Source organism: Cervus elaphus, chromosome 5, assembly GCF_910594005.1.
Source record: "Cervus elaphus chromosome 5, mCerEla1.1, whole genome shotgun sequence".
In the NCBI taxonomy this organism is placed as follows: Eukaryota; Metazoa; Chordata; class Mammalia; order Artiodactyla; family Cervidae; genus Cervus; species Cervus elaphus.
The window spans coordinates 3,960,802-3,984,434 of record NC_057819.1 but is presented as its reverse complement, the minus strand read 5'-3'; the positions used below and the strand labels follow the sequence as shown (position 1 = coordinate 3,984,434).

The window sequence follows — 23,633 nt, the reverse complement described above, 5'->3', positions numbered from 1 at the left end:
TTTGTATGGATAAATTTGTGGGCTTATACAGTTCAGAACACAGACTATTTATCTATGTTAGGAAGCACCCCAACTGATCACATACTTGCTTTCAAACCCACTAGTTTTCTATAAACCAGTGAACTTCCCAGACCTCACTAGTTGCCTTGTATACATTATGAAGATGTTTCAGTGAACTCACTGCAATAAAATTAAAGCTCTGAAGCTTGTAACAAAACTCTGGTTGACTCTAGCAAAGAAGAAAAAGAGAACAAAACTATCAAACCATCAGACCAACCTGTACACCCATCTTCTCTTCTTCCCAGTGTAACCTGACTTGATAGAAGTGGGGATAATTTCATTTGAATGGAAAGCATACCCAAACACATTTTTAGAAAAGCTAGAATTTTACCCAGTACTTTTTCTTACAGCTACACTGAAACAAATTCACCTCCCAGATAAAGAAGTTGGCTTTTGTGCTTTGGGTTTTTATGTTGCTATTTCCTTACTTTACAGCAGACCTTTCAAACTTTTGTATATCTAAGCAAACCAGTTACTTAATGAGCAGCTCTAATTATTTTCTCAGAGTTTTAGTGTTCCATATAGCCAATGTCTTGGTTTAAGCCAAAGGGAATTTGTGGTTTCTGAGATCAGAAATTCAACTACTTTCTAAAATGCAAAACTGGTGATGAAATTAGGTGTTTATAGAACCAATCTTTGGCTCCAAATGGTACTTAGCTGCTTTACTGATACTTCCATTATTTTGTAGTAAAAGCATGTCAACAATAACAACCTGTACCTATAACAAAAGAAAAGAATAATGTTGGAACTTCTACTAGATATTCTGACAAGTCTTGCTTAAAAATATGTATCTTATTCCATTTTCCTCCAAAGAAAGAACAGAGAACATGGAAAAACCTTTTCTCCCATCTAGTGGCTGGAAACTATAAAAATGTCCTCCATGCCTGTCTTGGAATTCCAGGCATTAGGGATTGTCTGACATCGAGTTGTTCGCTCGGTTAAATAAAATTCTAAAATCTTTACCGAAGCTGAGCCCAATGGAGAAATATATGCCCATGATGATTCACTAACCGAATTCTCTTTAGTCAGTAACATAATTCTCATCAAGCAGAAAGAAGGTCATGGTCCCACCTTGTTAATCTGAACCTATAGTTTAAAAAAGGTAAGACTGCATGATTCTGCTCACTGAAAAGGTGACTTGAATTATATTTGCCTCTAAAGCTATCAGTGCCCTAGATCTCTCCTGACCCTTAATGGCTCCTAGTTGGCCCCACCTCTTGACAGCTCTTTTTTTCAAGAGCTGGATGTGCTGAATTCGCTAAAGAGAGCCAAGAAACTGTCCCTGAACCTGGCTGCCTCCAGGGGCCTCAGCTCCTGAAAGCCGGAATGCCAGGCTCCGCTCTGGCCGCAGGGCCTCGGAGCAGAGCTAGCCCGGCCCGCAGGAAGGCAGGTTTGGATCCGCTCGCCACTCGGGGGGTTAAGGCTTGGTCTGTCCTGTGTGCCTTGTGCAGATACCAGAATCTCTGCTGAACGCTGCCTCTCTCTGGTGATTCTCACAGATTCAAAGAATGAATTTCATGTGCAGTCAGCAAAGTTCTGAGAGATCCAGAAAGAAGAGGAAGGTCAGCGAACCAGTGAAAGTCTTCATCCCTGACAGAAAGTGAAACTTGGCTGCCTTTGCTACTTTTATTCTAAAATAAGTCCATTTTGCAACAAGTGTGCATGAAGTGTCTTAGTAGGAAAGTAAGTTTCTATCACCAAAACCCTTTACTAAATGTATTGCTCAACTTTCTGTGTTAATTCACTAAGTGCTGAATGACCAGGTAGGACATGGGTTCACTTGGCCACAAGGAAACGAGGTCACCAGGACTGCTTGGGGCCAGCATTGCTTTGAGGCAGAGTTAGAGATGAGACACCCTTTATAGCTGGAAAAGAACCACAGCAGCTCTTTGGAAGAGAAACAAGCTGTCCTTCTCAAAGGAAAGAGGGTTTTCTTTGCATAATTCAACTCCCCAGGTGCTCAGACGACCGCAAAAGGTTTTAACTTGTTGTAACCTGTGTGCTGGAATCCCTCTGCAGTTCATTAGAATTCCCACAGAATCGCATAGCGTGTGTGTGGCGGTGCTGATCCTGTGTGATTCCTGTGTTAACTTCAATCACGAGGTTAATCAGCTAAGTGTTGGACCAAAGTGTAGTCTCCCTGTAGAGTTCCCCGAAGCCGGCCCTGCGCCGCCTTCTGCTGGCCAGCCCGAGACAGGAACCGGCTGCAACGCAGGAGCCTGGTTCCCTTCCGAGAGGCCCTGTGGCACACTTCCCCCACCCCAAACTTCAGCTCATCAGTCTGTAACCTGCAGATGAGGCCCCCAGTCCTCCTGTCCTTCTGGAAGAATTCTAATAGACTTAATGATTAACATCAGATGAATAATAAATGTCAGTGTTGTGTGAATTATTTATATACCATGAAATTTAATAACTTAATTTAAATGGATAGGACCAACAAGTTAAATGTTGTAAGTGTGTGTGTTTTCTGGTTAAATAAAATCAAAACACAAGGTATTTTTTGGCTCGTCTAGTTTTCTTCATTCAGATCAGTGTAGTGAGGACATCAGGATCTGGAGTGCTTGTTAAACCGCAGACTGCTAGGCCCGCCTCATTTCTATTCATCAGAACCCCAGGCGGTGGGCCCTCTGGAGAACTCCCTGGGTTCTGATGCACAGGAAAGACTCAGAACCCAGGGCAGACCTCTGATCCGGGCTGAGAGGAGACTCTCAGGGGCCAGACGTGCACTCAAGCCAGCGGCAGCCTGTGGTCGTCACACTCCCCTTCAGGAGGCTCTCCAACTTCCGATTGCCCACAGGCAGCCCCCCAGCTGGGGTCCTGAGTTGGGCTGTAGCCCCGAGGCCTGCCAGGGAGGAGCGAGTTCCCTTTCCCCAGCACGTGGCGTGTCCTCCCATGAGCTCGCCCCGCCGCCAAGAGGAGCAGGAGGGGGAAGGTACGGGCTTATTATATCCTTGGGAGAACCGGAGCCTGAGTCACCAGAACTTCTTTTGAGAGAATCCTATGAAGAGATTAGCTGTCTAGTGGAGGGATTAGGCTTGTTTTGTGTCTCTCAGAGCACAGAGCTCAGAGCAGACTGGCGAAAGCTATAGGAGGTCACTCACGCTCCGTGTCAGGAGGAACTTACTCCACAGGGTGTCAGAAATCTGACAGGGCGAACCCTGTGAGGCAGTGAGCCTGCCTCGGAGCCTCAGGTGTCTGAACACCAAGCAGCTTCATCAATACCCCAGGAGGCTCTGACTCTCGGAGCAGACGGGTTATAGGCAGTAATTAGTCAATCTGGATTTCAGAGAGAACCGTTTTGTTTAAAAGAGGAATTTAGCTCTCAGTCTATAATTTTGATAAATTTAGCCTAAGGTGGGAGATCCTTTAAGTCAAAGTCTAGAGTCTGAATCTGTCTAGATGGTCTTTTAGTGCTTTTATTGTCTCTGTTAACACCCCTCTCCTCCCGCAATGGATGCCAACAGGCAGGATGTGTGTGTCTGATGGAGAGAGACAGAGAGAGTGTGTGTGTTTCTGTGTGTGTGTGTCTCAGCAGCAGAGAGAAGGTGCTGGACCCGTGCCCTGCCTGGGCACATCAAGAAGGAGACGCGTTGTCAAGAGGATCCGAGAACCATGAAGACATGAACTCGCTGATTTGACACAGCAGAGCTCAGAAGTTCAGCCAGCTATCAAGATGGGAGGGTGTTCAATTCTATTTACTGCATGATTTATTGGGATGGGGAGAGAAAAAAAAAAAATCCTTTTTCTAGCCTATTCATTTCTGCCCTTAATAATAACGGAATGAATAACCACAAGTTCATCAAGAAGCTAGAATTTCAGTGAAAAGAAGGACAACCCAGACCCCAGCTGGGGAGCCTAAACCGCAGTGCTCTAGCCATTCCCTCACCCCAGCAGCGCCGGTGCTCGCAAAGATCTGCTGCAGGTCGCCTGGAAACTGGGATGTCGTTAAACTGAAATCTATGCAGGGGAAATTTGACTTGGGCTGCCTGCGGTTTTTCTGTCTTTACAGAAAATTGGTCTAGCTGGAAAGAGGGCTGGTGTAGCTCACGACTGCCACCAGCCTTTGAAGCCAGGCACCGAAACCACACCTTCATTTCCCTTCTCGAAGGTCCCTCTGGTGTCAGGGTCCTTTCATTCTCCAGCTCACCTCTACCAGGAAGAGACTGGAAAGATTCACCAGTGTCAAAGTGACACTCACACAAGTTCAAAGTGGTGCACGTTTTGTTCTTTTTATTTATTTTTAACGGGAGGATAATTCACATCAACATGAATCAGCCACAGGTACACATACGTCCCCTCCCTCTTGAACCTCCTTTCCACCCCATCCCACCCCTCTAGCTTGCTGCAGAGCACCAGGCTGAGCTCCCTGTGATAAATAGCAACTTCCCACTAGCTAGCTGTTTTCCACATGGTAATGTAGATATATTTCAATGCTACTCTCTCAATTCATCGCACCTTCTTCTGTCCCTGCTGTGTCCGTAAGTCTGTTCTCTATGTCTGAATCTCTATTCCTGCCCTGCAAATAGGTTTATCAGTACTGTTTTTCTAGATTCCATATATATGTGTTAATATACATTAAAAAAAAAAAAAAACACTATTAGAGCCAGTTCTCAGGGTGTCTTAACATTGTCAGTTCATGGTTTCAAACCCAGTAGTACTGGGTCTTTAGAGATTCCCAGTAAGTTTCCGGATTTATAGTAAAAATAATTCTTAGTGGCAATCATTCTCAATCAGAAGGAAGACCCAGATGATAAAATGAGACCCGCACTGTACAAGGCACCGAGCAGCTCTCCCATGGCATGAGTCTGAGATTCTGTACAAACGAGATGCCTCTGTTTGTTCCAAATGTATCCTCTTCAGAAATTATTAGCGCATATATATATATATGTATTTTTAAAAGAATATTTTCAATGTGGTTGTGTGTTTGTGTAATGAGGCCCTGGCTGAGACTTGCTATGTTAGTTTGCAGTTTCCGCTAGGACGAGGGCCTTAATTAGTGGGCTCTTTGGTTAGGCAATGGTAAAGCCAAAATCCTACCCAGAAATGGAAAGACCTGAGGTGCTAATCGACTCACATCACTTCCCCTGGGTGACTACATCTCTACAAACAGGGAGTGTCAAAGTCGTCGAGACTGACTCTTGGAGGTGGCAGACTCACGGCTACCAGTAGCCGACTGTAGGGGAGGCAGAGGGTCTACTGACCCCTACAACCCAGCCGGAAGTTGGACATGAGATCTGCTCAATAGGACCCCCCGGGGGACAAGCCTCCCTAAACACTTTCATCCGGTCCTAACTGTGCCATGAGGTTCAGCTGTAAAAGGTTTCCCTGAGACAGGAGTGGTGAGGCAGGCAGATCCAGAGAGCCAGAAACAGCCAGGACAGACTGGTGGGGCAGAAAGCTGGTCTAAGACCGAGGTTCCTCACTGGGTACCGCAGGACTGCTGAAGGCTGGAGAAGTCTGGGGCATCTGGGTTCCGTCTGAATAATTATTGATCAGCTCCAGGGTAAGCAGGCAAATTTAGGTTTTCATCTTTCTTTGAGCAAGGTTGTTAAGGTAAAGGCTAGGGTATGGCTGCCGAACCTGGCTGGCATTTCTTAGACAGGCTATTTCCCGGCTCCAGCTCGGGTTACTCAGGATAACAGTACTTCAGGCGCCTACCTACTGACACCCTTGTGAGGATTAAGCCAGGCAGCTCAAGCTAAGTGCCCAGCATGTATACAGCTGGTGCTCAACAGGTGTTCGTCGCTTGTCCTATATTTCGCTCTTGGCCTGTCCCGCTCCTTCATGTCAGGAGTTCAGGGTCCCAGTGCTGCTCTTTGCCTGCCCCCGAGATCCTGCATCGACACCCAAGCCACGCTCCCGACTGTTTCTCCCCTCTCCTTTCCCAAATCCAGACTCACTTTCCCTCAAGACAGTCTGATGGGAGCGACGCTTCAGATGAAGTTCAGTGGGCTGCCCTCCCCACATCTGCATTTTAAAATGGAAGCGTGTTTGTAAGAAAAGCGAATCTCACATTGGGAATGCGAAATGAGGGGAGACTGAGTAAACAGGGGAGAAGAATGTCTAAGGAGAACTTCACAGCTGCCTGCAAACTGCGAGGCCAAGTCAGATGAGGGAAGCACAGACCCAGTCTGGGTTGTTCCAAAGACAGAACACAGATCCAGTAGGAAGAGGCTGCAGGGAGGCAGGTTTGGGCTCCACAGCTGGAGGACTTTCTCCTTCATGCCCTAGAACGGTGCCTGGCACAAGGATGTAATGTTTCCATTATTAAAACTGTCAGCCCATGACTCTTTCTGGCTGTAACGAGTTCCCCATCACTAGAAGTGTTCAAGTTGAGTTGACCAGGAAGTTGCTCTTTGGATAAGAATCAAGTCAAATGAGGGGACTTCCCTAGTGGTCCAATGGCTAAGACTCTGTGCTCCCAATGCAGGGGCCCCTGGTCAGGAAACTAGATCCCACATGCTGCAACTAAAGCTCCCACACAATGAAGACTGAAGATCCCACATGCCACAACTATGGCCTGGTGCAACCAAATAAATAAAAATAATTTTTTTAAAAAAGAAGAATCAAGTAAATAGAATATTGAGGGCTCTCCTAGCTGTAAAGTTCTATGACATTGTTATTAAAGGTAGAATTTCAACAGAGATGGAGCAAGGAACATTTTCTAAGTCCTTTTCCCAAAAGACAGTATATTGAAGTGGTTAAAGCTGAGGGTTCTGCTGCTATATGACCCAGCAATCCCATTGCTGGGCATACACACCAAGGAAGCCAGAATTAAAAGAGACATGTGTATCCCAATGTTCACTGCAGCACTGTTTACAATAGCCAGGATGTGGAAGCAACCTAGATGTCCATCGGCAGATGAATGGGTAAGAAAGTTGTGGTACATATACACAATGGAATATTACTCAGCCATTAAAAAGAATGCATTTGTGTCTGTTCTAATGTGGTGGATGAAACTGGAGCCTATTATGCAGAGTGAAGTAAGTCAGAAAGAAAAACACCAATACAGTATATTAACACATATATATGGAATTTAGAAAGATGGTAACAATGACCCTATGTGTGAGAAAGCAAAGGAGACACAGATGTAAAGAACAGACATTTGGACTCTGTGGGAGAAGGCGAGGGTGGGATGATTTGAGAGAACAGCACTGAAACATGTATATTCCCACAGGTGAACTAGATGACCAGTCCAAGTTTGATGCAGGACGCAGGGCACTCAAGCTGGTGTGCTGGGACGACCCAGAGGGATGGGGTGGGAGGGAGGTGGGAGGGGGGTTCGGGACGGGGGACACATGTACACCCGTGGCTGATTCACGTCAATGGACGGCAAAAACCACAACAATATTGCAAAGTAATTAGCCTCCAATTAAAATAAATTAATTAATTTAAAAAAAAAGTTGAGGGTTCTGGAGTTTAGACACTGCCTGGGTTCAAACCCTGGTCGTCCTATTTCCGAGCCGTGTGACTCTGGGCAAGCTGGCTGCTCTCTCTGCGCTTCAATTTCCCCATGTGTAAAAGTGGGGGCCATGATAGGGTCTCCCTTCGGAGTTACCGTGAAAACTGAGTGAACTGATTCAAGTAAAGCACTTAGAAGAATGCCTGGCACAAAGAGAGTTCACGCTTCAGACACATTCGGGATGAGGTATTATCCGACACCCTTGCCCCGGTGCAGCTTTCTGCGTCTTTTCAGTATGTGGAAGGAAGTCCCTTATACCATAATTGCCCCTGACCTTGTGTTTTCCCTAAATCACATGCCAGCCCCGGCCACTGTAATTAACCCAGGCCCTTTGCATCTCCTGTAAGCAAGCTTTCAGGCTGAACGAGCACGCAGGGCCCCTGACGCACCATTTGTGAAGGATCGCGCGGCAGAGACACAGCCCTGGACACCTTAACCCTGCTGCCTGCCTGGCAAGTGGTGGGTGCCCGGTAAATATTTGTTGAACGAACTGACGAACTCGGCAGGGTTCTTGTCATTGCCTACGTTTTATTTATTTATTTTTTTGATTAGGTAATTCATTCACGGGATTGAACATTCAAAAGGAACAAAAGGCTATAGAATGAGACATATCCCTCCTGCCCCGTCCCGAGGTCCCCTCCCCACCGGTACTAAGATAACCACTTTCTCATATGTCTTTCTAGAGCTATTTTAGGGCCTAAACAGGTAAACCTACTAGCATATGCACGTCTGTTTCTTTCCCTCCTTTTTAAACAAACGGCCACATACGCCGTTCCAGGTGTATTTATTGACATGGTCACGGAAGTGAGGGTGAACATGCGCACACAAAGGGGCACTAGAGGAGAAATGGCTCAGAGACACAAAATCAACTAGGCAAATGCTGCATTAACCCGACATCGAGTGGTTACACGGCCTGGGCTGATATATGGAAGGGAGTGATCAGGGAAAGAATGGTCTGAGTGAGTTATTTTTTAAGTTTACACCAGGGTAACCGCTGCCACAATCAAGATACAGAGCATTTCTGTCACCCCCAGAAGTTCCTTCATGTCCCTTTGTGGCTGGGCCCCACCCTGGACCCACACACCCATCCTCTGCTCTGTCAGAGTTTTTCGGCTTCTGTCTCAGGCCCGCGTGCAGCAGAGCGCCCTCCACTCGGCAGAGCTAATCGCGGTATTAGTCAGTATCGGTGGGGCTTGCTCTGGGCTGGGCGTTCTGCTGAGCACCCACCCACTCGTGCTCATTCATTTAATCCCCCCCACAACCAAAGGAGGCAGGTCCTGCTGTCATCTCGATTTCAGACGAGATGTCTAAGACACAGAAGCGAAACCACTTGCCCAAGGTCACACAGGTTTTGTTGTTCAGTCTCGCGTCCCACTCTGCACCCACATGGACTACAGACGCCAGGCTTCCCTGTCCTTCACGATCTCCTAGAGTTTGCTCAAACTCATGTCCGTTGAGTCGATGATGCTATCCAACCATCTTAGCCTCGGTTGCCCCCTTCACCTCCTGCCCTCAATCTTTTCCAGCATCAGGGTCTTTTCTGAACCCAAAGCAATGTGAAAATAATCAAGAAAACACTCAGACTCCAGCAGAAAGACTTCATTACTATTTTTTTTTTAATATTTATGTATTTGGCTGCTCCAGGTCATAGTTGCAGCATGTGGGATCCAGTTCCCTGACCAGGAGATCAAACCTGGGGCCTGCTGTGTTGGGAGCATGGAGTCTTAGCCAGCGGACCACCAGGGAAGTCCCAAGAAAGATTTCACTACTATTTAACAAGATCAAGGCGGGTTGGACTGGGGGGACGCCTGAATTTTATGTTACTCTAGAATGGATTTGTCCAGCAGCCTCAAGTGTACTTAAAGTGGCTCGTGGCTTTCTTCACAGGCATCAGTCAGTCTGCAGGCAGTGTGCACGTTCACCACGCCGCTCTCTTCTAAGAAATTACAACATTAAGAACTCTCTCTTAATGTTAAAGAGCTGGTGTGGTCAGGGTATTACTGAGAAGACAACTATCTCTGACTATCTACAGGTCCAAGAACATGCATGTCATTCTGAAACCACAAGGAATGTGGTTAAGTCCCCCCGGTCACATCTCTCAACAAAGATTGATCTGTTTCACTGTTGCCTCCAAGGGCTTTTCTCCTGGACTAAGACATTAATTCATAATGATGTCTGCTAATGGGCCTTCCCTAGAGAGGAGCCTATTAAAGGAATTAATTACACCGCAGGTTCAGAAACTTCCTGGCACATAATGAAATGGCTCCCCAGCTGAAACAGTCTGAGAAAGAAACCACCGATCTCAATCCTGAGACCAGTTCCTATAAAGGGAGAGGCAAATTTGCTCAGATAACTGCAGATTCTGGGAGAAACAGGACAGTGAAAATGTTAACAATGAAACCAATGTTCACTCACTGATGTAAGTGTGCTAAGCTGCTTCAACTGTGTCCAATTCTTTGTGACCATATGGACTATAGCCTGCCAGTTTCCTCTGTCCTTGGGATTCTCCAGGCAAGAATACTAGAGTGGGTAACCATTCCCTCCTCTAGGAGATCTTCCCAAACCAGGGATCGAACCGGAGTCTCACGTCTCCTGCACTGGCAGGCAAGTTCTTTACCGCTAGTGTCACCTGGGAAGCCTTCACTCACTGATGGGGTTTCATTAAATATAGATCATATTTTTCTAAAAATTTCTAGTTCTTTATTACCTCCTCTTATTTGAGACCTGTGTTTGCCACTTATGAATATTGCCAATTAACCTTACAATGCAATTTTAATGTGTTTTCTTTTTAATAGGAAAATAGTTCTTGGGACTCCTCGGGTGGTTTAGCGGCTAGGGTTACCCACTCCCAATTCAGGGGACACAGGTTCAATCCCTGGTCAGGGAACTAGATCCCACATGCTGTGACTAAGACCCGGCACAGCCAAATAACTAAAAATAAATATTTTTTAAAAACTCAGTTTTCTCCACTTAACATAGAATAAGTGATAGTGGACCTAGGATTGGGAGAATGGATGCATGTGTATGTACGGCTGAGTCCCTTGGCTGTCCACCTGAAACTATCACAACATTGATATTCAGCTATGCTCCAATGCAAAATAAAAAGTTTAATTTAAAAAAAGAAAAATAAGGGACTTAGGATGGATTATGTTTCATTCAAACTCAAGAGAAAGTGGTAGAATTACCCTCTCTGGAAGTCTAGATTGGTTTCAATGCAGCCTAAAGCCTGGGGAGTAGATTAGATGACTTTCTGGTCTCTGATTCCTCTGTGTGGCCTGTGTCACACAGTCCAAATCTCCAGAAATGACAACAGCAGAAGAAAGAGATAACGGCAGGTTAACTATAGGTACTGATGAGCCACAAACTGGTTGGTTTCTAGGTAAACTGGGGGGGGGGGGGCAGGGGCAGGGAAGCATGATGTGCAGAATTGACTAGAGATCCTGTCAAAGTCGGTTTTAGTCGTAACCTTGGTTCTCCCTTTATTTCTGGACAAGGCCTTTATTTCCTCTCTTTTTATGTTCCATTCGCAGCAAAAAGCAGACAGCGACCACCCGGGGATTTGAGCCACCAAGAGGCAGGAGCAAGGGGTGGCAACAGTCCACTCTCAATGCAGCCTGGGGCCTGGATGGAAGTCCTCAGTCGGGCTCTGGGGTAGTTTGCGGGGAAGGGAGGCGAGCTCTCTCGGGAGCCCAGCCCGAAGGATTGCGGGCATCAGGAGAAGAGGGAGGCAGAGGACGAGATGGTTGGATGGCATCATCTACTCAATGGACATAAGTCTGAGCAAACTCCAGGAGATAGTGAAGGACAGAGAAGCCTGGTGTGCTGCCGTCCATGGGGTCGCAGAGTTGGACACGACTTGGCGACTGAACAACAACTAGAGAAAGCCTGATCCTCACGAGTCAGAAGGGACCACACCAGTCCTCTGGCCCCTCCTAGTAACAGACTGAGGTTACTGTTGAGCAAAGTGAGATTTATCTGAACCCAGTCTATGGTCAGCTGCAACATAGGCTTTACTTGGAATGAACTCAGCCATAACGATGGAGCCCAGGGGAAAGGGTGGTTTTTTTTTAATTATTATTATGAATGAAACTCATTTACAGTTACAACACAGAGAATGGTCATTTGCATGCTTTAAACTCTTTAGCAGATCATGGTTACACACTGTGTTAAGTGACTTTGAAAAGTTACAAGATGATTAAACACTGTCTGGCAATTGCTTGGATTTTTAAGTGTTTCTTAGAATGGGCAAGCTACATAAAACCTAACCAAGTTCCAGCTAAAAGTCTAACAGTTCTGATGGAAACTGTTAAACCAGTTCTGCAAAAAAAGACAAACAGCTTCAAACTGCCAGGTATCAGTATTATTGTAATATTCCCTTTATCAAAAACCTATAACTGAAATTTATAGGTAAGAATTTACAGTAAGCAGCAGGTACTTGGAAACTTGTCAGTTAAGATTTCCCATTAGAGAAGAGATTCTGCTGTAAGCTTTTTAACCCTCTAATGTCAGAGGGAAAAAAAAAAAAACTTTCACAATTAGTTTCTAAGGAAATTATATAAAAGTCATAATAACTAAGAGGAAAAGTTTTAAATTGTCATTTCCAATAGGACACAACCTCCTACAGAAAACACAACCTGATGGGTTTGTTTTTTTTTTTAGAAGACTGTATATAAATAAAAATCAAAATCTATATTCTTTATATATTTCTAAAGAAAATAGTTAACAAAATCACCTTAAAGTGACTTCATTTCCTGCTGCTCCCCCAACCTCCTCAAAACTGAGAATATAACAAATATTTGCATAGGTTTATTATTCACATTTAATCATGAATAATTCACTTTGTACAGACAGCTGGGTAAACAAGCATTTTGGAGTTTCCTTTTTCTAGAATATTTTCCCCTTGGCTGAAAGGAAACAGCTTCAGTGTGGTTTTTAGTGCCATCCTGTCCCCATCCTCCGAGCAGGAGGATTCCCCTGTTTCATGGATTTCCTTTTTTTTTTTTTTTTCTTTCTTTCTGTCAATTCTTAGGCTACAGTTCACAAACATACACACACATATATTATTATTATTATTATGAAGAAATGAAAAATGAGCTCCACCACTCAAGTCCGTGGTCTGCAAAACAAGTGAATGGTCACAGATGTACTTTTGGGTGGATCCTCTTCTGAGTGCTGGGAAAAGATCTCCCGAGCTCATTCTGCCTCGTCATTAGCTCCTTCACCTTCTCCTATCAGTTCATGAACAGTTTCACAATTACTTGACTATCTGCCACAAAGCCGGCTCCCATTTCCCTCTGCTCCTCCCAGGCCTACGTGAGGAAGTGAAGCACGTACCGCTGCACACACAGGTTGGCCCAGGGCATTTCAATCTGGGCGAGGGGGCGCCGTTTACCAAAGGGCAAGGATCCTTCCAGCTCTGCGGACGTCACCAGCCGAACTGTGATAGTATAACCTGCGGTTTGGGGGACAATTAGGCTTGCCGTCACTCGGCTCTGACCAAAGGGGCGGCCGTGGTGGGGAGCGGGCGGAGGTCACAGTATACCCTTGGGAAATCCCTGCTCTTTGTCACGACCTGGCAGAAAGCTTTGAGAGTTTTAGCCACCCAGCCAACGCCACGTGCCCGCCCTGACTGTGTTAGTTGAGGGCAGACACGGGCCTAGGGGTCCATGCACCCTCTCTCCAGCAGTGCGCGTCATAAAGCATGAACCCCATGGCCGAGAGCATTCCAGAGAACATCAGCCACCATTCGATAAATTAGAAAAACGGTACTGATGAAAACACTGATGCACCTATTTGAGGGCAGCGATGGAGACGCAGACATAGAGAACAGACGGGGGGTGGAGACGGTGGGCCGCGTAGGGAGGGTATAAACACAGTACCACGTGTGGAACAGATGGCCAGCGCGAAGCCGCTCTGCACCGCGGGGAGCTCAGCCCGATGCTCTGCGATGACCTAGGAGGGGAGCGTGGGGAGGGAGGGAGGCTCAGGAGGGAGTGGGTCCATGCATGTATTACGGCGGATTCACGCTGTTGTACGGCAGAAGCGAACGCAACATTGTAAAGCAGTCATACGCCAATTAAAATTTAAAAGAAAGTAAAAGTTATTTTCTTCATCGAACATGCTAGACATGTTCTAAGCACTTTACACACATAAACTCTTTAATTCCTATAACCACCTTATATAATAGGTACAATCCTTACCCCCACTTTACAGATGAGGAAAATGAGGCACAGAGAAATCAAGTAATTCACTGACCATCACCACAGGAAGTGGGAGGGCCAGGACTCAAACCAGACAGTCTGGCTCCAAAGTCTGTGCTTTCACTCACCATGCTCTGCTATGGGTATAAATCCCTGCTTACTGTAAAGAGTTTAGAAAGATAAGAAAAACATGAAGAAGAGAACAATTACTCCTAGTCTCACCACCCATTTTAGAGTATTTCCTGTGTGTGTGTGTGTGTGTGTGTACAAAAGCATTTAACTTAGTGGAATTTCTCATCAACTCTCCTCTTACAATTTTCTGTATCTTATGAATATTTTCTCCCATGGAAAGATATTAATTTGATTGAACATTCAATTTCCTGAGTCTACTTTGTAAATACCCACCCAGTCAACTTTGGAAGCACTTATGTTTGGAGGTGGGTGGGGGGCGGGGAGCTACCCACTGGCACTAGTGGTGAAGAATCCACCTGCCAAGGCAGGAGATGCAAGAGAAGAGGGTTTGATCCCTGGGTCAGGAAGATCGCCTGGAGAAGGCGATGGCACTCCAGTATCCTTGCCTGCAAAATTCTATGGACAGAGGAGCCTGGCGGGCTACAGTCCAGGGAGTCGCAAAGAGACGGACAAGACTGAGCAACGGAGCGCACCCACACATATGACTAGGGGAGGGGGAGGTCGGGGGCAGCTGGTTTAGAAGAGGCCTTGTTTCCCCAAACCAAAAGAACTTCTCTGAAAATGGACTCAGCGTGGTTCGTTTTAAGTGACCTGAAAAAAAAAAAAAAAAAAGGTGTTGTGTCTGGAAACATAGCGTGACTTTCCCCTTCAAAGCGTTTCGTGTTGTGTCCACTTCACATTGTTCAGTTTCCTCAGGGGCGGGGCAGGGGGAGAGAGCCTGGGTGCACAGAAAAATGTAGGCTAGTCAACAGGAAACCCGAAGTCCCCAGTACAGCACAGCGGCCTCTGATCACAGCCCGGCCTGGCAGCTTTCTCTTTTCTTTGACAGGTGTTGCAAAAATAATAATAAATGCTCGAAAGAACCATTTGCCTGGTAAACAGAGCTGTTATTAAAAACTGGCATCATATACCAAGACACTGAAGGGCAGCCTCGGAAGCCAAGGCGGTCGTGGTCACTCCTAGGACACGGTGCCAGCGTTTGGCCAAGTCACGTGCCAGCCCGTCAACAGCCAGAGAAGTAAACAGCACAGCGACGGGGCTGACCTAACCTCAAAACCTCTCGGGAGCACACGGAAACTGGCTTGAAAAGACCGTTTCTCTTTTTCCCCCTCGTTAATTGAATTTCTAGCTCTAATTACAACGGCAGAAACAGAAAACAATATTCTAAAGGGGAAGTCAAAGAATGACCCCTGTTTCTGAAAAAGCCGAGTCACGGAGTCGTTAGGAACGCAGCGGCACCCACCCTCGCTCTTTGCCTGAGCTGATTTACCCACCTACAGATGAGGCCGCTGAGAGCGGGGGAGGGGCGGGGGGCCGGGGCCAGGATTTTCAGAGGGCCCTCGCTGGGAATTACTCTCGCATGCACATAAATTTCCCCAATAAGCACCTTCTGGAGCTTGCACACAAAGGAGTTAAACACTTCGGAGCTTCCTGTCCAATGTTCTAACTTGAGTTGTGCAACCAGAAAATCAGGTAAGCATCTCGACGGCTAGGTTAAACTTGACTTTTTCTGGAAACTAGATCTCACGAACTTGGGCCCCTAAATCCACTGCCCTGTCTTTCTTTTAAAAGACATTTTACCCATAGTCATTGGTCCTAGGTCCGCCTGGAGCTAAAAAGGCAGGAGCTGTCTGAAATGTAAGGTGCAATACCAAGCAGCCAAAGGGAGAAAATGAAATTTTTCTTTGACCTTAAAATTCAGGTCAGATCTGTTTCCTCTTCCTCTCCGTTGCAAGTGTTTTGAAAACTAGTTCTACTTCTCTCGGTCTGAGTCTTCCCATCCCAGGGGAATGACAAGGCACTGGGACAGGAAACTAACCAACTCTTCTAACCATCAGCCTGGGAAGGATGGAGGGTTCCCACTTCTCCCGGATTCCATAGAGCCTCCTTCAGGAAGGGGTTGATCTGGGAGAAGTGAGAGGTGAGGACCAGACTAACAACCTGTCCCTGGAGAGGACCTGGGCAGATAAAATAACCAAACCACAGCTCAGGACCACACAGAACGTGCCTTCTCATAGGATTTACAGAGTACCTCTAACATACACTGGTTCTTCGAAGTTCCGTGAACTATCTCGGGGTGGGGAATGACATCGCCTGCAGCCTGGAGAGGTTGTGTTGGCTGGCCTGGATCACAGCATTCACCCAGGACCTGGGTCTGGGGGCTGCGGGGCCTGCACTGGCCTTGCTCCCCCCACCCTCTGTCTGCTTGGTCAGATGGACCCCCATCATGGACAACCACTTGGGCCATCAGCTTTCTCCCATGATTAAACCCACTCACTCTGAGTCTCATCTCTCCAAGTCCCATGAAGGGGGCAACCTGTGCTAAGAGACTATAACGTCTTAACACCCCACTGGGAGGTTGGGACTGACAAATATACACTACATGTGTAAAACAGGTAGCTAGCGAGAAGCGTCTCTATAGCGTGGGGAGCTCAGCTCGGTACTCTGTGATGACCTAGAGGGCTGGCGTGGTCCAAGAGGGAGGGGACACATGTACACATACGGCTGATTCACTTTGTTGTATAGCAGAGACTAATCGAGCATTGCAAGGCAACTGTATCCCAACTAAAAAGAAACATTCTGATGCCCCAAACCCCTGCTGGCTGTGTGTGCTCAGACCAGCAACTCAACGGGCACCCCCTTCCCCCCGGATGTCACCTGCAAAATGGAGATACTCGTTCTTTACAACTGAGGATCGAGTGAAATCACGAGTCAATGGAATTCCTTCTCTTACCCTCAACCCATCTTTCCCTCCTAAAGCGAATCTCAGAGCACCGCCCTCTCTCACCCAGATCACTGTAGGCGTCCTCTGACCTGTCTCTCCGCTTCCAGACAAGGCCCCACCACGCATTCTCCACCCTGGCTGAGGCAATCCTGCCAGAGAATAAGTATGAACAGATTTACCCTTCCGAAAACCCCCAGCGGCACCCCAGGGCCCGAGAGTCAAGTCCGGGCTCCCAGCTCGGCCCACGCGCCTGCAGCCTTGGCCCGTGTTCCCCTCACCAGCATCCCGTGCTCAGCGCCCAGCAGGTACCATGCGCTCCTCTGCCTCCAGGGCTCTGAGCAGGCTGTTGGCCTACGACACTCTCCCCGTGGCCTCTCTCATTCCTAATCCTTTTTTAGTTTAAGCATCATTTCCTCGAGGAAGTCTCCCTGAGTGGACTCTGATACCTCCCCTCTCGTCCTGTCTGTCTCCCCATCCCGGCATCTGGAACACACTGTCACCGCCTGGCTGCTCACCCCTTGCTTGCTCTTAGGTGTCTGGGGGGCCCCCAGCCCTTCTCCTGACCCAGAACAAACAAGAGAGCAGTGAAGGATATTCATCCTGGAAACTTTCCTGAAGCATGCGATTTCTTTTAAAAGTATTCTACTCTTTCTTGAAAATATTTGCATTTCAAAATGCCCACCCTTTCCTTTGAACGCCCTCAGCCTTCAATGCCTTATGCCACATAAAAGAGTAGCTTTGGAATATTAAGTCTAGTCAGTGAATATAGTACTTTTATTCTAAAGGGAGGGGGGGCCTCATATAATAACAATATCGTAAGGTAAATTAGGATTAATACTTCTATGCGTGAGCTTCATAGGAGTGGTGCAGTGGTAAAGAATCTGCCTGCCGACGCAGGAGACGCAGGTTCAATCCTTGGGTCAGGAAGATCCCCTGAAGTAGGAGATGGCAGCCCACGCCAGTGTTCTTGCCTAGAAAATCCCATGGACAGAAAAGCCTGGCAGGCTACAGTCCATGGGGTCGCAGAGAGTCAGATACAACTGAGTGACTGAGTACGCACTTCTATGGCGTATTCACACAAATATCTCAGTTTATTCTTTAAAAACTCCTGTGGATTGGATTCATCTGTTACAGGATATTTTAGTTATCATTCTGCAACTGCAAGTGGCAGAAACCATCCTCAGTTTGCTTAAGCAAATAAGAAAAAAAAAGAAAGAAGAAGGGAAAAAAGGAGGAGAGTTTGTTTTATTTGTGCAGGGGTGGAACCCCAGGCTTACAGACAGAGCTTGGGAAGGAATTCTCAGGCTCCACTCCCAGAGACCAGATGCAAGGAGTCTGAGATCTTCCCAGGAAGCCCAGCCAGTTCTGACACAGGAGCTCCTCCAACACCCTTTCGCAGGAGCCACTGGGCCCGGGTCACTAGCTGCAGGGCCGGAACGGAGACCCAGGTTCCCTGACGTCCAGGTCACGGCTTTCCCCACCACATGCCACTTCAACTCTTCATTTGTTAAAAATAACAAACCTCACTACTTTAAAAAAAACAGAATCAATGACAATGAAGGGCTAAACAAAATGTGGTCTATACATACAGCGGAGTATCATTCAGCCTTAAGAAGGAAAGAAATTCTGACATGCGCTACAGCAGGGACAAACCTTAAGAACACTATGCTAAGTGAAATAAGTCAATCACAAAAGGATGTACACTGTATGATTCCATTCACACGAGGTACTCAGGGCTGTAAAAACCATAGAGGCAGAAAGTAATTAGAGGCAGATGGTAATTTTCAGGGGCTGCGGGAGAGAGGATGGAAGTCATTGCTTTACTGGGTATGGTTTCAGTTGGGGAAGAAAAGTTCTGGAGATGGGAGCTGGTGTTGGCCACGTGACAGTTGTGAATGTACTTACTGCCACAGAACCGTATTCTCAAAAATGGTCAAGAGAGTAAAATTTAAGGTTCTGTACAATTTTACCACAATTTAAAAAAAAAAAAAAAAAGGAATCAAAATTTTCTCTGTCCTGCAAGCAGATTTCACTTTTGGGTGAGCCCAAAAGTTCATTCTCATTTTTCTGTAAGACGTTACATTTTGTGGATGGGGAGACACACATTGACAAGTCAGCTGGCTTCTGGGCCAACAGGAGGAAAGGCCAGACTCATAGAAGGCTGTTCGTTAGAAAGAAGCAACACTGACGATCCACACAGCTTCCTGAATGTACGTTCTATCACAGAAAGCCTTATCAGTTCAGTAATTCCAGTTAATCTACCAAGACAATGTAATTATCTTTCATTCTATATGGCATGCAACAACGTTCTCCTATTTTGGTATCAGGTTTTCAATAAAGTTTTGATTAAGGGCAAAAAAAAAAAATCAGCTGGCTCCTGGATATAGGTTCTGGATTGAAGGTCACCCAACTGCTTTAACTGTGCCTTCAGCTACCCCCAGAGCGGTCCCCTCTCACGCTGCCGACTCTGGATGCTGCCATGAAGCTCTGCGTTGGCACCAGCCCTCGCCTCAGCCTAACACCTGCTCAGGGGGCAGTAACGGCCCTGGGGTCCTGAAGGCTCACAGGATCTTGTGAAACAAGGAAGGGAAGAGTGGAGGCTGGAAAAAAACTCCAGAAATGGTGACAGTGGTCTTGAACTCACACGAAGCGATAAGCCAGGGAAAAGCATCAAGATGGGAAACTAAGTGGGTCCTTTCGCTGAGAACTGCTGTGGCATTGCAGTGTCCTAGGAATATGGATGAAGACGGTGAAGCCAGGAGTGAAGATCCCTGAACACGGCTTCCTCCTGATCTCGGAAGTTCCAATCACAGAGAAGTTGTAAGAAAGGCCAGGTCTTCCTTGATGGCTCAGCGGTAAAAGAATCTGCCCAGCTCTGCAGGAGACACGGGTTCGATCCCTGACTGGGGAAGATCCCACGTGCTGTGGAGCAACTAAGCCCATGAGTCACAGCTCATAAGCCTGTACGCCTGGGGCCCGGGAGCCCCAACTCCTGAGCCCACGCACCCCAGAGCCCACGCTCTGCAACAAGAGAAGTCACCGCGAGGAAAAGCCTGTGCACAACTACAGAAAAGCCCATGCAGCAATGAAGACCCAACACAGCTAAAATAAATAAATAAAATTCTTTTAAGGGAGGGTGGGTGGGCAAAGCTGGATATCCACATAAGTCCTTGTTGATAGCTGGGAACCCAAATTCCATTCTTAGTGGAAAAAAGGGATGTAAATTGCCTTGAGCAAGAAAAGAGAGCGAGGTAGGAGGGGGAAAGAGGGGAGAGGTCGGGGCTGACCCTGGGGTGAGTTTTCTCTCTCTGCCCGGAGTTCACATGGTGGTCGTAAGCCTCAGGCAATGTCCCAAATATTTGGGGAAGTTACTCATGAAGGAGAAGCCACCTCCAGACAGCCGGTTGGGAAATGTGGAGTCAGTGCCTGGGTGGTTTTCATACTAATCCCAGATTTATTAAGGTCAGAAAGCAAGCAGCAGAAAGGGTTTGATAATCAGAGTCCTCATTTCGATAGAAAGGAAAATTTTTCTCTGGTCTGAGGGAGTTGGCTGTCTCAAGGGACTGGGACAAGGGAGGGCTCCTTTTGTGACTTGAGGGGCAGGATTGCTCCCTTCTAAGCCCCCTCCCCTGAAGGGCACAAGGTGTTCCACTGCAGTTGAGAGGGAGTGGACTCAAAGATCTAAAACATCTAACTCCCCCTCATCCCAACCTAGTCCCCAAATATGGTGTGATGTGGCATCAGCAGCTTCACCAGATTCTTTTTTTATTATTTATTTCTATCTATTTGGCTGTGTGGCGTCTTAGCTGCACGATGCAAACTCTTGGTTGAGGCATGTGGGATCTAGTTCCCCAACCACGGATCAAACCTGGGCCCCTGTGTTGGGAACACAGACTCTTAGCCACTGGACCACCCGGGAGGTTCCCCTCTGATGCTGCTGCTGCAGGGGGCTGGGGGCGGGGTGCAGGTTAAACAGGAGGATTTCATTTTATAACACCGGCTTTTTCTTCCAAAGTTATATGGAAATTAAATTGTTTTAGATCTACAAAGGTAGTTCAAGAAACCCTACTGGAAATCTTTTTGTAAATCTGTTTCTGAAAGGCGGAAAATATTTCGCATGTGGCTCTGATTTTTGATTCATCTCCTTTGCCTGTGCAACATTCAGAATGTTGTAAGTGTTGTATTTGGACCATCTGTCACGACCTAATCTTGATTTCCCAGACTGTTACATCAACCAGGTTGGTTTCCCTTAGTTGATGATCCAGTAAATCTATAGCTTCCTTGGGATTTTACAAGATACTACATTTTTATTCTAAAAAAATTTTTTTTTTCAAATGCCCTGGAAGACCACACCACCTGGCTCTAGAACACAGCTTAGGCTGAAGTTCCAATAAAGGGCTAACTGGTGGGCATAAGTGGAAGCTGGTTTTCAGTGGTCAACTCAACCCATACGCCTTGTTGTGAGAGGGCTTGGTGTGAGGCCAGGCTGAGCGTCATGAGAGGAAGATCCGAAAGTCTGCCCAGGTGGCAGCAACAAGCCCCAAGGAGGGATGTGGTTAACGAATTCCATGAGGACCCAGAGCATAGAGAGACCTGGAATGCAGAGGGGGCCCCTTTCCAGTTAGATCTGGAAAGGAGGTCAGGGTTTAGACACTCGGAGCCGGACAAGAAAAACCTTTCCTACAGAGGTGTGAGGATAGAGGTGTTACACGCGAGGACAGATAATGGATCCATGTGGCAGGGTTTCCAGGAAGGTTAGATCCTGGAAACGTTACAGAAGAAATTAAGAAGTAAAGGTTTGCAAACACTTATGAGAGAACAGTAATTGTTAGGAATCACTAAGCATGGATTCACTAAGAACGAGTCATTTCCTGTTTTTTATAGGATTACCAGACTGGTAAACTAGAGGGTGTTGTCAAGGGAATTCTTGCCATTGGCTGGAAGTTTCTATCGTCCCGGGCAGGAGTGGAACAGGAGGCCCAGAGTTCTAATGTGTATCTCATTTCAGCAGGGCACCTGACAGCCGGGCTGAGTGAGATGCTTATCAAGAGTGGGGTTTGCATGAGAAAACATTCATTCCCAAAGGCAGCTGGTGCCGGACTGATGGCTGGATGGAGGCCAGGCTGCAGTGTGAACAGCAGCTTCACACTTGACCCTTTACCCCCATCTCCATCAATGTCTGCCAATGGCAATAAAGAAATACACAGGCTGATCTATCAGGAAAAATAAATGTATTCACTGATATATCAAAGAAAGGTCTTTGGGGACTAGAGCAATGTCTAAAACAAGCAGCAGAAATACAATAGGTATTCAGCATAAAATGCTGGATCTGTGGCCAAAAAGTCAACTTCTTAAGAAGCAGATGGAGAAATGTCTTAGGAAGAGTTGCTGCAAAAAGAGACATGGGGCTTTTAGTTCACGGCAAGTGAAACCAGTGTGATGTGCTTGGAAGAAAAGACTATATTCAGGAAGCATCCAGTGTCTACATGGGGCTACCCTGATGGCGCGGCTGGTAAAGAATCTGTCTGCAATGCAGGACACACATGAGATGCGGGTTCGATCCCTGCATGGGGCAGACCCCCTGGAGGAGGAAATGGGCAAGGCATTCAATATTCTTGCCTGAAAACTCCCAAGGACAGAGGAGCCTGGTGGGCTACAGTCCAAAGGGTTGCCAAGAGTCGGACACCACTGAACGACTAAGCACGCAGTGTCTATATTCTCTGACTCAGCAAATCCTCACGTAGCCATGCAGTCTGTGTCTCAGGCGCTGAGTTGGGCAGTGAATACGCCAGATAACCAGAAAGGTGGAGTGCCTACCCTCGAATGGCCTGCAGTCTTCTCGGGCAAAGAAGCAAACACACACACACAGATTTGCTGAAACTTGTGACGGGGCCTAGGAGGACACAAACGAGGGTTGGAAAGAGTGTGATGAGGGATGTACTTTTCCTGGGGTGGCCAGGCCAGGCCTCTCTGGGAAGGTGGCAGTGAGGCCAAGACCATATGGAGGGGAAGAGCAGACAGGGAGACGGAACATTCCGGGCAGGACAAGGAGTGCACTGGCCGTGACCACGGAAGGAGCCTGCTGTCTTCCCAGACTGAAAGCCCGGTGAGGCTTGTCCATATGCGTGTCTGCCAACGTCCATTCTCCCATTCCTCCATGGTGATGGTACCACCTTTCCCAGCCTCCCTTGCAGCTGAGGACCTTGGGCTGAGTTCTCAGCAGTGAGATGCTAAGAGGTGGTCTATGTTGGGAGCCGGGGCCCTTAAGAGGTGGACACACCTCCTCACTCTCTGCGTTTCTTCCTGGTTGCATCTGGGACCTGGTAGCCAGGCAGCCTGGACCCCATGGAACAGCGGCGCCCCAGCTGGAAGGGGCCTGGGTCCCTGAATGACTGCAGAGAACCGGGCCACTTGCCGATAACCTGGATCACTCACCTCACCCAGACAGAGAAAAAACATCCTATATTCTTTAAGTCACTGAGTTACTGTCACGTCTCTGACCTGACCTATTACAGAAACATAGGAGGTACACATTTAGAACACTGCATTTGGTTCAAAGTCTCACTTTTTTCCCTTAAGAGACACTGACCATCTGAAGCACGTAAAGCACAACAACATTTAGGAGTCCAAAAGGCAAGTCAACGAAAACCTTTTTAAGATGCCACAGTTGTTTAGTTTGGAAAAGAGGTTTCTCAGGGGTGGCACGTCTTCAAGCACTGTGAAAGAGGAATGAAGCTGAAATGGTGTAACTCCTACAGGGGCGATGGGCGGTTTGGATTTACTCGACGAGGCAGATTCTGAATCAACGGAGGGGAGACGTTCCTAATGATCAGGGATGATTCGGGAAAGGCCAGATGGCTTCAGGATCCGAGGTTTCTCCTGCCACTGTGTCCCAGCAGGGACCGGCTGCCCACCTGTGAGGAGGTGTTTACAGGACTGATTCTGGCATCACTGAATTTCACAACCCACACTGGTCACTTGATGCTTGCACTCG

The 23,633-nt window shown here is 47.1% G+C and overlaps 1 protein-coding gene across 1 annotated transcript in view; it reads left to right on the top strand.

Annotated features, from left to right (window-relative positions):
- HORMAD2 (HORMA domain containing 2) overlaps positions 1-2,381 on the top strand; it is a 61,012-nt gene extending 58,631 nt beyond the window's left edge. Inside the window, exon 11 of the mRNA XM_043901383.1 lies at positions 1,560-2,381. Within this exon, the coding sequence (XP_043757318.1) occupies positions 1,560-1,664 (105 nt within the window). The 3' untranslated portion in view covers positions 1,665-2,381. The remainder of the gene's footprint in view (positions 1-1,559) is intronic.
- Positions 2,382-23,633: the final 21,252 nt, after the last annotated feature.